Below are 17,342 nucleotides of genomic sequence, written 5' to 3' on the forward strand. Positions count from 1 at the left end.
AAAAGACAGGGATAAACATTACTGTAGAGTATATATGAGTTGTGTCCTATGAAACAAAGCTAGTTAACAAACACCTCTCAGCTGTAGATGATGCCATGTGTTCATCTGATCAGCAAGAGGACATGAGTGGAAGGGAGAACCTTTTCTGCTTCAGACAAGCAACTTCCTGGGTTACCCTGAGTATGACAAAGAGGGCCATTGCTTGGGGACCAGGTCTCCAAGCAGTCGCAGCAGGCCTCAGGGACCCACAAGAAAATTGTGAAGGAAGAATATTACTAGCCAGGCCCATATGTATCTTTTCCTCCCATCACTGCTCTTTTGTGAAAAATTCTTCCAAATACATATTTTTGTCCCAAAATATCATGTTGGACGCTCGCTACTAGGAGCAAAATTTTCTAGCATCTCTGTTGGATGAATTTTCACACTTGCAAAATCACTCAGAAAAGAGTTCATCCTCCCAACACCTGCCCTGCACCAGTGTCCCCCTAAACAGCATCTGACCACAATATGAAGGAACTTACCTCCCAGGTAAACAGGTGCTTGAATGTGATTTAATTATCTCTGCATCCTCTCCCTGGTCTCCCTGTGAAATCTAGTCACCTCTTTGCATTAAAGCATTTCTGTGAGAAGCCCTGTAAGGTGCTGGATATTCTCAATTCTGTCCTGCTGGTTTCTCTGAAGTGCCTAGAAGCTGTCCTCTCCACACACAAACTGTTCTGACAAACTTCATTTGAATGATTTGGATTTTAATTCTCAATTTGCTTCTGTTCCTAAGCTCTTAAGGCTTTTTTTTTTTTTAACAATTCAGAAAAAACATGAAAAAAAAGACAAGGTTGGGCTTCCCTGGTGGGACAGTGGTTGAGAGTCCGCCTGCCGATGCAGGGGACACGGGTTTGTGCCCCGGTCTGGGAAGATCCCACATGCCGCGGAGCGGCTGGGCCAATGAGCCATGGCCGCTGAGCCTGCGCGTCCGGAGCCTGTGCTCTGCAACGGGAGAGGCCACAACAGTGAGAGGCCCACGTACCGCAAAAAAAAAAAAAAGGCAAGGCTACTCGCAGATCTAACATGCTAAGCTTTAACTTAGTACGTTCTTAAGACTGATGTTTTCCAAGGAACAAACTTTCATGTTTCCTGTGCAATAATAAAGGTTTGTTATAAAAGTTAAGTACGAAAAGTGAAAAAAAATAAAAATTGTGGTATCTTCACAGTTGAGTTCTTAACATATTTTCTGATATATGTAAAAAGAGAAAAATTGTCAAAATGAATACCAACATTTTTAAAAATAATAATTAAGCCTAAATCCCTAGATTTACCAATTTTATAAAATAAGAAAATAACATTTTATAAAATACAATTTTATGAAATATGATTTTATAAAATGTGTTTAGCTAAGTAACAAATGATTTGCCCAAAAAACAGATTGAGCAGGTGGAGTCCAGGGGGCACATTCTACAAAATAAGTTTATTGACACTGTAAAGGGTCACTAGCATAAAATTGTGGCGGGAATAAAAAGGGCAGTGACCTTCCTCCTGAAGTTTAGGAGTGATCCCTGAATTGAGAGATATCTGAGTTGAAGTGGTCATTGGAAACAAATGGTAGAGAGAAATCACAGAGAGCAGACTATCAATTCCAGCTTCAGGACTCAGAGAAGGAAGGAAGAGCTTCAGATTTCACTGCAGAGAATGAGGCTGAGAAACTTTAAAATCAGATGCTGTTTCCCAGATCCAGGGGGCCAGCTAATGCACAAAAATGCTTAAAGCCACATAGGTATGTCACCTTTATTTCCTAGAGAAGATGTTAGCATTTTCTAAATCCTCATCTACCGTGCCTGGCATGCATTATTTTATAGCTTTCTGGAAGTTTCATCAGCACCACTTGTATATTTGTAGTACGATGTGTCTGTGGAGAGTACAGAATGCAGGTCCGGGGTGGGGGCAACGGACTCTTCTAGCTACCACAGTGAGTGGTGCCCCTGCAAACCTGAGTAAGGAAGACAACTTGCCTTTGGGTGGGTAGTGTTACAATCTGCATGTCTAGGGGCACAAATGTAAAGACCGACCCTGTTCTGGGAATGATTCTGATTCTGACTGACCTCAAAGGGGTAATTATGAACCCCCTGGATCATCAGGATCTGGATGTTCCCTACTTTTTCCATGGTGTGATCATGACAGAAAGTGTGGCTGTAGATATCTGGGAACATTTCCAGAAATGTCCTCCTGTAGGAGTTAATTATAAAGTAAATGTGTATAAAACAGAAAATAATATTGAAACCTATCAAGGGGAGTAGATATTAAGGGTTAATATTGTAGATGGACTACTTTGGAAAAACTCTTTTTCCCTTGGAGTATTAAGAAGTCATCGCATAATTGCCATCTCTCCACATTTTGTTCTAGAGTGCCTGGTTTATTGATATCAGTGTGAGACCTGTTTTAAATAAAAATCTATTTGTAAAAATCCAGATCTGTAATATGTTCTAAATATCATTATAGTGTCTTTTAACTATAGATTAAAAATCACTTCATTTTCAACAAAATATTTTGATGTAAACATCAAATGTTTTGAAAACAAAGGGGATCTGTTTTTGTTGTTTTCTCTTTTATCTAATTTTTGTATCCATTTTGTCTGGGCATATTAAATGGTAAAAATATTTATAAGATTTGCAGTAGGTGAATCTTCTTAAAAAGAAAATACTGAAGGCCACAGAGTCTGGGAATATTAATATCTTTTTAATAGATTGATCCCCCTTGATTTCTTATTCTGGAGTAAAAGTACAAGTTTTTCCATGAAAATTAGACACACAAATCATCTGACACAATGTATGACAGATGGAAAATGATTGATGGGAATTTTGCTTTAATGCACATTGCTCATTGTAATTTTGCCCAGCTTAATGAACTGTGAATTAATAATGAGGAGCAACACATTCAACGTATTATAGTAATAAAGTGCTTTTATGGACATTTTTCATGTTTCCAGACTTTCTTGGCCACCCTGAACAATTTTAACTCAAAGGATTAAAAAATAATCGCTTATTTAACTGTGTTAAAATAGTCAACTTTGAAAAGGATATTTTCCTGTATGAACTTTTTCCTAATTGATTCCATTTTGTTCTGATCAGTAAAGTTACCTGAGTAAGCTGCACTATTAAAAAAAAGTGATCTGATAGAGTATTAGATGACATACATGACCATAGTCCATTGTTTTCTGATTCAACGACATAAGGGAGTAAAGTGAAAAATTAATACTTATACATTTTTTAATTAGGAGAATAGAAAAACTAAATTTCTTGTAGAAATAAGCCCAAAGAGTCCTCGTGTCAGCCCTGCTCCTCTTAAAAGACCGTGATGCTGTAATACCAATGGATAATCTGGGAGACAACCAGCTGTCATTAAAATAGATTTTACCAAGGCAAGGACAATAGGTTGCTTATTAGCAGTGAGAAATCAGTAGTCTTTTAGAAATGTACCCTTTGGAAAGTGTGAGATATATAATAAATGAAAGCCTTTCATTATTCATTGTTATGAGCCAAATGTAGATTAAATGTAGACTACCTTCAATTCAGATATTAAGATATCCTTCCCTCAGTAATTTTATGAGGTAACATGTATAATGTCAAGCATAGGCTAAGTCATATATTTTATAATCTTTCAAAAATTTTTAAAGCAATGTGTTAACCCTATAATGAATATAAAATGGATCCTAACTGCATGTCTTAGAAAATGTGCATTTCATAGAATTATTTAAGAATGAAGCCTTAATAGCCCATCTTTTTAAGTATGTTAGCTGAACGTTATGATTGTGTAATATCATTTTAGGGCATTACCACATTTTAAGAAATAAAATAATATTCAGAAGCATAATTTTGCCAGAATGTAAAATTTAAAACCAGAAATTTGACTTGTGAAAAATCCCCACATGATTATTGGCCTGTTAAAAAAAATAAAGCAAACCCCACAAACCTGATGCAAGCTATTATGTGCAAAATAATGTGCTAGTTACACAGCCCTCTGGGAAGTGAATGTGAGTCCGGATGCTTCTTTCTTGGTTTATTTCATTCCTAGAGTACCTTTGTTGCAGGTTTTTCTTATGTTTCCAAAGGAAACAAGTAAGCCATCTCAAGTTTAAGTTTTGTCCTCAATAAAGTAAAAAATGTGCCAGATACCATTTGACTGGATGATAACTAAAACTGGACAAATATTTTCCCTCACTGGAGACTGACAGTGTTTTAGTTGTGCTTAAAATTTGTGATTCTCCTAAAAAAAAGGGTACAAATGAAAACTTATGGTTACCAGGAGATAAGGGGGGAAGGATAAATTGGGAGATTGGGATTGACATATACACACTACTATATATAAAATAGATAATAATAACCTACTGTATAGCACGGGGAACTCTACTCAATACTCTGTAATGGCCTATATGGGAAAAGAATCTTTAAAAAAAGTGGACATATGTATATGTATAACTGGCTCACTTTGCTGTACACCTGAAACTAACACAAATTTGTAAATCAACTATACTCCAATAAAAATTTTTAAAATTAAAAAAATAGAGTACTACATGCATTTCTAAGAAATAAACATTATTTTCTTCATTCTTCTAAAATAAATAAAAATAAAAAAATGTAATTTGTGATTTTCAAGCTAATGAACACCTAACAATGAAATTTGCAAATCTACATTTGGAATGTATAATTCTTTTGTTCAGAGGCAGTGACATTACAAAAGAACAAAACTTCTCAAACATTTCCCCATTTAGAGTAATGCTGACAGTGAGTGTCTGGTGGATCTCAGAGGGGCACAACTGATAATATATTTATCATGCTGCCAGTTTGCTAAGTGGTTTCATATTCACTAAGAAAGACCTGTCAATGGATACTGAAGAATAGATGTGAGGTCTCTGTGAGGTCTTTGTGCCAAGTCTCTGTGTGTTGTCTCTGGGTGAGATCTCTGTGTGAAGTCTCTGTATGAGGTCCCTTTGGAAGGTATCTCTGGGAAATCTGTTAAATCTGTGCTAGGTTTCTGTCTGAGGGTCTGTGAAGCAACATGAGGTCCCTGTGTGAGGTCTCAGTATGTGATCTCTGAGAAAGGTGTTTGCATGAGAAGTCTCTCTTGAGAGGTGTGTCTGTGAAGTCTTTGTGTATTGTCTCTGGGTCTCTCCATTTCTTTTTTTCTTTTGGTCTCTCAATTTCTTGTCTTACTGTACCTTATGGAAGACAGAGCAGCAAGAGAAGGGCAAAGGGACTTGCTTCTTTCTGTTTTCTTGCTGTTCCATCAGCATCACCTGTCTGTGGCACTCTCCCAGCAGGAGCCAGGGGGTCCAAATCCAGCTTCCCCATATTCCCAGAACTCACTTCTGGGTGCCCCTGAGAGGACCCAGCAGCAGCCAGGCTCAGGTCCCAGCCCTGTCAACTCTTTCCTCTGGGTACCGACCCCTCCCACAAGTCCTGGCTCCACTCTCACTGCTGTGCCCATTCTGGAGGCTGCCTTGGGAATTGGGGCCCAGAGGTAGGGCCTGGCTCCAGGGAGAAACCAGGGGTGTGAGCAGTCCTGTGCTCACTCTGCCCCCTCCACCCCAGGTCACAGCATTTCCACATGTTGAGGGGCCTGACAGGGATGGGGGATGGGGTCCATTTCTGTTGTCATCTGGATCAGGGGCATCAGCTGGAACAGAAATCTCCACACTGAGAAAGACACCACCTGGAGCTGTGTCCACCATGCGCCCTGCACATGGCAGAAAGCACCAAATCACTCTAGAGAAATTCTTCCTCATCTCCCTGCTTTTCCATATGGATGGGGGTCAGGAGACAAGAAAAGCTGCGCCAGAAGCAGATCAGTGGAACACTCCTGGATTGCACCCTGCCCCATCCACTTTGCACAGGTCACCTCCACACCACCACAAATCCTGTCTGATTGCTTCTTCACCTGCCAGGCTCTGGGGTGATCAAGGACTGGGAGACAGGCAAGGCTTACTACACAATCACAAGCCAGTCCCCACCTCTCCCCTGGAGCAGTCCTTGGGCCATGTGTTTATGTGAAGGTCACCAGGCTAGGAGTCACATCCCAAGTTCCCTAGTCCTGGCTTTTACACCTATTGTTAAGTTATCCTTCCTAAAAGTCAAGAGGTGATGATGTGTAAGCTTAAATATAGTATTAAGAGATTAACCTTCCCTGATTTGCTTTACTTCTATAAGTTTGACTTTCTGTTTTGACCTAACGGCGGTTTCTCTAGGTCTGCGATCTTAGAGTTGGAATAGGGTAGAGACCCTGGGGTGGGGCCATGATGAGCTACTGGACCCTTAACTTTTCCTCCCCTTTAGACCTTTAGATGGTGGTTGTATGTCAGGGGGCTGCTCTTTCAGAACTGCACATTTATGGGAATCTGGTACCACTTTGCCTCCTTCCTTGGATCCAGTGATTTTTTCTACACCTACATCCCACCCTAAATTCACAGTGTTTGACCATCAGATAGTTACTACCCACAGTCACACCCCTATTCCATTCATCCAAAACTCCTTCTCTGGGGTTAACATAGAGTGGAAGGTAGGTGACCCATGAACATAGCCATTCATTTATATGGGACTGGACTCAACACAGCCCTCAGCAGCCTCCCTGATACTCCCCCCACCTACACACACAGAGCTGGAAATGCCATCCTTGCTGCTGCTCTAAAGTATAGGAAAAACAGAGGTGGGGGAGGGTGATGCTGTACATTTTATTATGGCTAAGCTAAAAGGGGTTCATAGGGCGTATCTCAATCCCAGCCTTCATCAGAGAGAGAAGGAACTCTTAAGAGCAGATGTTGTATATTCCCTACCAAGAGATCCGGGGCAAGCTTTCTCCTGTTTCTGAACTCAGAGCCCATACTCTATTCCCCCCAAACTTCCATCCACTTGGCTCTGACACTTCCTGGAGCCTGAATTGGAATCTCCGGCCCTATCGTGTAAACCTATCCACTACAGTTGCATAAAGTTCAAAGTAGCATAGAAGGAGGAGAAAGACTGGTTGAACCAGATCCTTGGGTGTGGGTTTCATAGGTTTTTCCCGTCTCATTGTTAGAGTAATTTTGGTTTGTGTAATGACAGTATTATAAGGTGCAATGAAGGGACACGAGACAAGGAGCAAGCTTGTGATGCTACCGTCAACCTCCCTCCATGCCCCTCCCTTCTAGAAGACAAAGTGCACAGCACAGACAGCAGCCATTACACTCTGCTTTTATTAGAAAAAAAAAAAATATATATATATATAGACATGTATTGGGGAACATTAAATACCTTGGATGTGCTAATGAGAAAATCATTTTCTCTACATGGACTGAATTTTTACTTGGAGACATGTTTTCCTACTAAAGGGAAGACTAAAGAAGGATTTTACTGTCGACCAGGCAAGACACCTTCCCAAAGATGACAATGACTTGGACAGTGTAGATGGCGGGCTGGGGCACCTGGAATCCTTGGCCCATACTGGCTGGTACTAACTGGAAACAAACCCTTCTTGGGGGGCAAGGATGGGAGGCACCTTAGGCCCAGCTGCTCATCTTCGAACCTTACACTTTTCAAGCTATGTTGGTGTCTGACTTCCCTTTCCCTCATAGAACAACTCTGGCCCTTGGAGGTGGCTTTATGACTGCAGGCTGTATAACCCATCATTCTCCCTTGCTCTGGGTAGGAGGTAAGCCTATGGTAGCAGAAACACCTACATACTGGGACTTGGAATTCCAGTTTGTGTTCATTTAACTTTGTGGCATGAAGTCCATGGTGAATTGCTCTTTTTTCTTCTAGGATCTGTCCAACAGCTGCCATGCGTGCCTGACCCTCAGCAGTCTCACTCTTCAAGATTGATCTGCTTTTGACTGATCCGTGACTCTGGGCAGTGGCTGATATGGGCTTTTTTTTTTTGCAGAACATCTCGACCATTGACTTTTTTCTTGGGGAAAATCCACTTTAAAAATAGCATCATCCTTTTTCTGAAGAGGCTTTCTGGAGGGCTATGTTTCTTCTCTGGCATGCGCTGGAGACATCTGCTCCCAGTAGAGCCTGTTATTCCCCTGACCTGGGCAGGGCGGCTCATACTTCCAGCTTGAGAGGTCCCTAATTCTTTAAACCTTTCTTCATGCTCTCCTGGTTTATGCCTCCTACAGTCCTCCCTTTTGTAAGTAGGGGCAATCATCTTGCTCTGGCTCTTCCATGAGTCTTGGAGTTTTGAAGTTTTGGGCTCCTGCTGCCCTAGGTTGCTCCTTTGGGCTTCCATAAGGCCACTTGGCTCCTGGGAAGCTAACCTGTCTCTGGTGAGGACTCTCTGGGGATGGCACTGAGGCACCTGAGAAGCCAAGTTGTCTGCAGCAAGGAACCTGTGTTTGGGAAAGTCCTGAAGCTGCTTGTCTGACTGTACCTTTACTTTGGAGTTAAACTCACTAGCAACCTCCATATTAAGGCATGGCTCACCTGGATGTTGGAAAACAGACATTCTAGGTAGTAGGAAACTTTTACTGGCCCCTGGCACCTCTAAACTCCTCATATGTACATTTGTGGTTTGGGATTTTGTCAACACTTTGGTTTCCAAGATAACACGAGACTGTGGTTGAAGAGCAGGAGACTGCTTGGCCTCCACAGCCTCCCTGGCCTCTTCACCTCTCAAAGACTGGGATCCTAAGTTCACCTCCATCACTGTTACCCTATGGCAGGGGTCTCCTGAGGCCTGACCACCACTCTCCTCTCTTGGCTCATTCCTGACCATTGCTGAACTTGGACCTGGCTCTAGGCTGTCCCTCTTGACCCATTCCACAGTCTCACTCTTCCAGGTTCTGCCCACAAGGCTGAGTGTGAGGGACTGAGAAGGTGGCCTGCCCTCCTGTCCAGTCAGAGAAGCCTTTGAGGGCTCATGGTAGTCACCAGATGGAATCGCTCCCAGGGCACTCTGGATTTCCTTACACACAGTTGAGGGGACAAGGAGAGGCCTCTTCAGGGTAGGAACTGACTCTTCTGTTATCATCTTCTCTCCTGAATGAGCCTGAGGAGGTTTCTCCAGGAACTCAGCAAACTGGACTGTTGAGTGGGACCCAGACACACAGGTAGCTTCAGGGGAAGAGGCAAACTGCAGAACGGTGGAGGGTTGGAACTTTTTCAACTTAAAGACATTTATGGCCTTGAGGACCTTGAGGGGTAGGGTCCACCTGTGCTTTACCCCAAACCTTATAATATGTGCTTCCAGCACCTCTCGAGTGTCTGGATCAAGGAAGGAAACCCTACAGGAGGTGTTCATGCAGGGTTCCCAACCCTTCAAGCAGTATCTTCCACAGGCTCCAGCAGGCACTGCTTTGCACGCCTCACCAGGAGGGTCTTGACATGAGAGCTGATGAAAGTTGTCCTTGCCAGGAAGCCTCCCCAGGCAGCTGTAGGAGAGCAGATGGGGCCAGGATGGCTGGACAGGACAGGCAGGGCTGGGGACCTGCAGCCCAAGAACCCTCCTCTGCCCCCACACTGACTTCATAAAGCTCCTGCTCTCCCTCACTCTAGGGCCTTAGCCACGCCCTCCCATGGCTGGGGTCACATTATAGGCTCTGGGAGGAAGGACGACCCAGGAGAGAAGGGGAAAGATTCTTTACCTTTGCCGAAGTGAAACCAGGTTGTGAGTCCCCTCCAGTTCTTCCAGGCAATCTCTGCAAGCTGGAAATCAGGAGACTGGGTCATGGTGGTGAAGGCAGAGGCCTAAGAGTCTTTCAGGAGGCTGAGTGCAATGGCCCTTTAAGGGAAATCTTTGGAGGATTAGACTCTGGAGCCCAAGTATCAGTGTCCAAGGCCACATGTCCCTGACAGTGATGGTAAATCTCACTTGAAAAGGGTTTGTCCTTTGCAAAGTGCTTCCACGTTAATTAGGCTCAGGCTCTGTTTCCTGAGGAATAAGCTCTGCCACTGGCATCCTCAGAGACCATGAAGCTGGGCCCTCAGGACTAGGAGAGATGGAAGCTAACTCTCGGGGGCGCACAGGGCTGAATGGCAAAGGCTTACCTTTCAAAGATCCACTTTTCTTCCTACTCCTGCTCCTCCCCTTCAGCTCTACTTGATGCTGAGAGATAAGAAAAAATGAGGGGCGAACACCCAACTCTCACTGTCCTCTATCTAGGCAAGCTGTGTTCATGAACAACATGACTTTCTACATTTAACTAAAACTCTGTGGGTTTTTTTCCCCTTTTACTTATTTTTAAAGTGGATAACAATATTTTCAGTTTTTCTTCTTTGAAGAGTGCAAAGAAGGTTTTTTTTTTGTTTTTGGGGTTTTTTTTTTGCGGTACGCGGGCCTCTCACTGCTGTGGCCTCTCCCGTTGTGGAGCACAGGCTCCGGACGCACAGGCCCAGCGGCCATGGCTCACAGGCCCAGCCGCTCCATGGCACGTGGGATCTTCCCGGACCGGGGCACGAACCCGCGTCCCCTGCATTGGCAGGGGGACTCTCAACCACTGCACCACCAGGGAAGCCCAAGAAGGATTTTTTAAGTTTTAATCACCATAGATTTCTTCTGTCACTGTTCCTCTGATCAAGAAACACACACATTCTCAGACCTAAATGCTCACGTGAGCTTTGTCAGATAGGATTCTGCTTCCCAAGGCCAGACCTCCACTCCAGCCTCTTCTCTCAGGCTCTCAGGGGCTCAGCCCCAACACAGAGGAAGGTCTCACTTGTGACACCCGCTGTGGGTAGGTGGCTGGTGAACCAGGGCTCAGGGGTCAGCCTTCCTGCAGAGATTGAACTCTTAGTAATCCAGTCCTTGACCATTATTAGTCACGGCATTTGGGACTTGCCCTGGAGCCCTCTACCATACCTGAACTCCTGGTCTAAGATCTCAGGCTAGAAATCCTCATGCCCACTCTAACCCCTCTCTGGCCTGGCTTTTCCCTAGAAGGATGATGTTCTATACTTTTCTGAGAGTTCCCATCTCAGGAGTCTCTCTAGGTGGTTTAGAAAAGTGGAAATAAGAATAAGAAAAAAAGAGATAATCTCTGCTGGGATTAAGCCAAAGGTTTCTTACCTTCCTGATGTTTCTATGTTTCCTAGGTGGTGCTAAGAATGGATTACTCTGGAAGCAGGGGAGTAACATTAGGAAGAGCACCAGTCCACACAGGAACCCAAGGATGATATTAATCACCCAGGAAGTTGGGCTGCATCTCAGCCACATAGCAACAATGCTTTTCGAAGAAAAGAGATTCTCCATCTTCTGAATTGCATTGCTGCCCTCAGGCAACAGAGCACTGGGAGTTCACTTGATGGCAGAACCCCAGGCCTGCATCACAGAGCTGTGGCCTTGTCACAAAGGGCTCCTGAGTGTGGGGGAGGGGCAATAAGAGAAATAGGCTGAATCACTGCCCCGCCTTCCCATCCAGACCCACAGACACCTGCACCCTCCTGGGGCTTCCAGATCCCTCCTTCCAACTACTCTCATCCTGTCAGAGAGACCTTAGCCAATTTTCTGTTCATTGCATCTGGAACCTGGTTCCTTCATCCATTAGAGACCTTTACTTGAGGCCCACCAATTTGATAACTCTTGAACATCTTAAGCTGACCCTGGAAGACTGGCTGTTTCACAGACATTTTTACTCAGGATTTCCTTTGTCCTCAGCTCCAACTTTCCCACATCATGTTTGTGTCTTGTGTAAACCCAGGGATAGAACTTGAATTTCGTTTACACTTATTTAGTTTTGTGAATTTTGAATAGTGTATGTTTTGCCTCATTTTCTATCAGAGGGAACTACACACAAAAATTAAAATAATTTATTTTTCAAAATTCATAAGTATGAAAGAATGATAAATAGTTATGTAATAGGGAAGAACAAATCTGACTCCACATTAGATCTTTTTTACTTTAATCTTTATGCTTTGTTGCCGGAGCTAACTCTGTCCATCCCTGTGACCCAGGCTGGCTCTGCACTTTTTGGAAAACAATGTTGCCTATAGCCTGAAATATACAGGATAGCCTATTGCTAAGGCTCTGACTTTTAAGAGCCCATTCATGGAGATAAAAAGTTGCAGAACAGAGAATAATAATTGTTTTGTTGGAGGTTTACAGGAACACGTGACCTGACCAGGATCTGACCCATCTGGCCAGCTGCTAGAACAAAGGATCCAACACCAAGATATTTGCAACAATTAGCCATGCCCCTCCCTCACCTTGCCTTTAAAAAGGCTTTGCTGAAAGCCTTCAGGGAGTTTGGGGTTTTTCCTGGGCATGAGCCACGTGTCTTCTTGCATGGCACTGTGTAAACCCTTCTCTGCTCCAAACTCTGATGTTTCAGTATTTAGCCTCACTGTGCATCAGGCACACAGACTTGCATCTGGTAACAGTTACACCTTCAAATGATGTTTTTGTAAGTTTGTAGTGTTTATAATTCTGGAGTTAGTAAATCTTTAAACTGCACAAAAACTTGGGACACACTGCAAACACGCACACACACACGTACTCATTTTCCTTAACCAATCTACTACTTTCAAATCCAATAATCCATAATTTTCTACTTAAAGAAAATCTTTCATATGTTGTCTCAACCCAACTTCTTAGTTTGCAACGATAAGACAGTCCCCACTCTCCAGATAAATTTTGAAATATGTGTAATCCATTAGGGCTGCTATAACAATATACCATAGACTGGGTAGATTAAAAACAACAGACATTTATTATCACAGTTCTGGAGGCTGGGAAGCCCAAGATCAAGTCACCAGTATGGCCACCTCGTAGTGAGAGCTCTCTTCCTGGTTCACAGCTGGAGCCTTCTCTCTGTATCCTCATATGATGGGAGGAGGCTAGAGCTATCTCTGGAGTCTCTTTTATAAGGCACTAATCCCATTCATGAAAGCTCATAAGCACTTTTGCATGGCCCCGCCTCCTATCTGTAAGAGGTAGGATTTCAACATGTAAATTTTGAGAGAACATTAACATTCAGACATGTGCACTCATGCTATACCCGGAAGCTAGGAATGGGTTAGGGTGAGCCAAGGTCCTGACCCTAAAGGGCTGTAGGGTGAAGAGTAGGACTAGGGGTCAAACCCTTGGGGCTGAGCCAGGTCTTGAGCAGCCTCTTCAGATATTCCTAGTGTGTTATGTATGTATTCTCTTTTCTGAGTGTGCCTTGCCTTTCCAGCCCCATCCTCTCAGGCCCCTGAAGCTTCAAGTCCAGCCTGAACCATATAGAAAGGGAGCTTTGAGTCTTACACAAAATTCCCTTATGACACCATTTTCTATCCCTTAGCAGTAACACAAGATTCACTGAAGGATTCACATGGTAAATATGTCTTAATGCCCCATGAGGGCTTTAAAATAATGTGTATTCTCTGCTTGTTGGTCATAATTTTATACAGTTTTAGTGGGAACGTGGGCATGTGAGTTTATTTGGCTATATTGCTATGAATGTGCACTTTCACAAACATATCTCCTACATCTACTATTTTTCCTACAGTCTTTTCCTCCCATATGATATTCTCACCTTAATTCAACCTTTTATCAAAATTTAGACTTAGGTCTCTCACCATGTGGACATGTTTGTAACAAAATAGCTTCAACCGAGGAGGTCAGTGGAAGGCCTGGACCAGCTACCTTGGTTCCATGATAGTAAGCAAAGGATCGCAAACTACCATGTTAAGCTTAAGCACAAAGCAAAGTTTATTTAAGCATAGGTACACTCTCAGAGAGGGAGAGAGAGAAGGAGAGAGAAAGAGCAGGCTGTTTCTGAGAACAGGCTATTTCAGCGAAGTGAAGCAAGCCCAAATCAAAGCAAAGTATATCGAAGCAAAGGTACACTCTCGGGGTGGTGGGGGGGATGGGTGTACTGTTCCTGCAAATTGAAAGCAGCATTCCTATAATGGCTTACGAGCGCTTTTAAGGAGCATTTTGCAGAGAGGTGGGGGTGAGTGACAAGGATCATTATTTGATTGACAGTCCTGAGCTATGTAACAAGTTTTCTGCTGTGCATGCTCTCATCCTTGAATCCCCAAGAAATGCCTACTGGGTGGGGGGAGGGGCAAAACCACATGTAATTTATTGTAATTATGGTATAATGAGTTTGGATTTACTACAGGTTATACGCCTGTCTGGTCTGGGCATGCACAGCCTGGAGAAGTCCCCTTGTGTTACTGTGCCTCTCTTTATCAGGATAAGCTGCCCACCACCCGACCATAGTTTCTCCCATTCTGGGTGGATTCAAGGGAGAGTTCCCAGATGGCTGGGTGTGACTCAATTTCTTCTTCTTGTCTTTCTCACCACTGTCACCTCCTTGCTGCTAATGTCTGACTAACTACCTAACAGGTCTTCTTTGCATTCATATTTGCTCTCTAAATTTTCTCTATTACTTTATTTTCAATATGTTTTGTTTGATGGGTTTTTTTTGAAATTTAAAAATCTTATGATAACATTTACCTTGATTTATTTAATTATTGTTCTACTGTTATTGATTTCTGTCATCTTATTTTATGCTTTATTTTCTACATTTTCTTTATTGTTTCTTTTTTTCCCTTTGGCATCTTCCATTTTACAGGTCAAGGGTACTTATGTTTGTTTGACATTTGGGAATTTTTAATATTGTAATGGTTTTATATCTTGAATTATGTTAATTTTCTCCTCAATTTCTTACCTGTGGATGAAAAATGTTCCCTGCCATATCAGTAGACAAAGGATGTTGCAGTCGTCAAGTCAGACGTCAAAGCAGGAACCCTCAACTGTGCACCTTGAGGGGATTCGGGATGGAGAAAAACAGGGTACTGATTCTAGAGTTAAGGTGCATATCAAAGGAATGATTTCACGGAGCCCAGATTCTTTCATCTTCTCATACATAGAAAAGTGCTAAAGTCCTTAACTTGAGATGTCTAGTTTTCTTTAATTAATAGTAATCTTTTGATGTTCTGACTACCTGGTTTTTGTTGACTCCTCCCTTAGGTCTTCTGAGCAGTTCCTCAGAGTGATCTGACAGGCTGTGTTCTGGGCTTAAGTCCTCAGAAAATCTGCCAAATAAAACATAATTCTCCTTTTGGGTTGTGCATATTTTTCAGTCAGCAGTCTTGGCAACCAATGAAGGGGTCCAGAGCAGACTTTTCTTCTTTGCCTGAACTCTATGAGGATCCAGAGTCCTGGCACCAGCAGAGGCTTCTTGGGCCTGTCCGCTTTCTCAGAGTGTCCAGACGAATTTGGGTGAGTATCTCCTGGTTCTTGGATCTCCAGTTTTGGTTGATGATCCTAAGTTTTATTCAGTGGTGTTAAACTCTTCTCTTGAGTAGTAGGTTATCCTTGAAACTTGGTTTCAAGAAGAAGTACCTGGGTCATCCTCAGTGAAAGACACTGGGAAGATTTTTACTCAGTTTAAACACTGAGAGCTTATCCTCAGTAGAAAAACACTGGGAAGACTTTTGCTCAAGTGGGTTAGCCTCACTTAAAAGACACTGGGAAGATCTTGCTCAGTTTAGACACTGTGTGGTTTATCCTCAGTTGAAAGACTGGGGAGACTTTGCTCAGGTGAAAGACACTGAGTAAAAGTTGGACTGGGTAATTAGGTGGAAGACTAACCTGTCTTCCTTGAATTGGCTACTTTAATAGAGTTTGTCAAAATAAAAGTGATCTTCACAAATTGAACTCAGAATGGGGAACTTAGCTTTCAATACAAAAGAAAAAGGAACAACAGATTTCCAGCCTCCAACGGATATCCTGGCCAGGTTTATGTACATACAAAATTTACATTTACAAGTGCTTACTTACTTGGGACTTAAAGAAAATCTTGCCCTAAAAATGACTAAGATAGGACTCTTTTATTGCATATGCAGTTAAGTTAGAAAAAGCTGGCTTGATAAAAACATCTTTTCAGAATTCTGACTTCAAAAAAACAAAAGGCTTTCTAGGGGAAACTTGCATTTCTCTTCCTGTGTCTTTGAAATGTAAGTGTTCTGATATTTTTCAGTGTGTGTGTGTGTGTGTGTGTGTTTTGAGAACTTGGTCACTACCATCCAAAAGTACTTATATGGTGTACATTTGGCAGCCAGTCAAATAGACTGGGATTCTGAGCAGGCTTTTGTCTGACTGTACAACTCTCGGGGGCTTTTTGCCATCCTAACCTTCATTGTGTCAGCCTGTACAACAAAGACCATTACTTTCTTAAACTACTTTTGGGAGTAAACTTTCTGGATCTTATTTAGACAGCATCCTTTACACTCTTTTGTGGGGAAGCCTCTTGTGTCTTATTGGTTTGAGTCACTATTAAGGTATACCTCATTTATGGGCAGATCATGGATCCTTCAAATTGGAGAAACTTCTAAATTGGTAAATTTTTAGAGAGCTCTCATTATAAACAGCTGTTTCATTGGCTCCTATGGGGGGGAAATGTGGGAAATTAGACATATAATGGTTAACCTAAAAACTCCTTTAGTTTCAAACAAACCCAAAAAATTGGTTTGGGAAACCTTATTTGTGGTCTCTGCTTCCCCTAAATGGGTCTTACAGATGCTAATAAAAACATTAGAATAATTATTGTTAATTAGGTTAAGTAACAGGGAAAAAAACTGAAGGAAAAGTCTAAAAACTTTTTCCCAACAAGGTGAAAATTTTAAAGGGACTTCTCCTAAATGAATAAGAAATCTTTAGATGGTTATTTTAAAGTGGGATAAATAAAACAGACATTAATGAGATAAATCAAAGATTGGATACAATACTACCTAAGATTGGATGGGCCAAAGGGATCTCCTACTTGTCATCAACATTAAAGGGCCAGACCCAAACAAGTCTGCCCTATTTACCCCAGTTTAAAATACGTATATTTTATTACATATAAATTTTATACACGTAAAATTACACTGAGATACCTGACCAACAATTACTTGGGGCAAAAGTTAGACCAATTAATCAAGTTAAAAGATTGACAAAAGTGCCTGAGTCCCTTGGCTCAACCACTCTCTGGGGACCCCAGAGTCTTTATAAAAATTGGTATGTTTAAATGGGCATTGTATAAGATAATTACCTCTCTTTTGCCTAATTATATTGTGTGGGATAGACATGTTTCACTGGGGAATTCTTCCCCTGCTTGATATTATAAGACGGCATATGAAGGAAATATTAATTAAACATACTAAAGGAAACCAGTGGGATTACCTGAGCCTATAAAATATAAAGTAAAAACTAACAGCTAATATTTAAGGGATAATAAAAATAAATAATGGAGACTTTACTCTGGGTCTAATCTGTGCACTCAGAAAGAGGGTCTTTGTTGAATGCCTTATGCACGTTTTGAAGGTATGATAAATTAAACCATAAAGTTCTAGACTATAGAATTCTGAAATTTCAGTCTAGTTGGAAATCTTCTCACTGTTACAGAAAAGCAA

General features: G+C 42.2%; 1 protein-coding gene across 1 annotated transcript; it reads right to left on the reverse strand.

Annotated features, from left to right (window-relative positions):
* Positions 1–7,684: 7,684 nt before the first annotated feature.
* LOC309800334 (putative spermatogenesis-associated protein 31C2) lies at positions 7,685–17,134 on the reverse strand. Its single transcript, XM_082614395.1, has 4 exons — positions 14,615–17,134; positions 10,008–10,065; positions 9,605–9,665; positions 7,685–9,391 (listed from the first exon to the last, which is right to left on the reverse strand). The coding sequence occupies exons 1-4, from the start codon at positions 14,639–14,641 to the stop codon at positions 7,825–7,827; spliced, it is 1,713 nt and encodes a 570-aa protein (XP_082470521.1). The 5' UTR covers positions 14,642–17,134; the 3' UTR covers positions 7,685–7,824.
* Positions 17,135–17,342: the final 208 nt, after the last annotated feature.

Source organism: Mesoplodon mirus (assembly GCF_964341445.2).
Source record: "Mesoplodon mirus genome assembly, chromosome: 3".
Lineage (NCBI taxonomy): Eukaryota > Metazoa > Chordata > Mammalia > Artiodactyla > Ziphiidae > Mesoplodon > Mesoplodon mirus.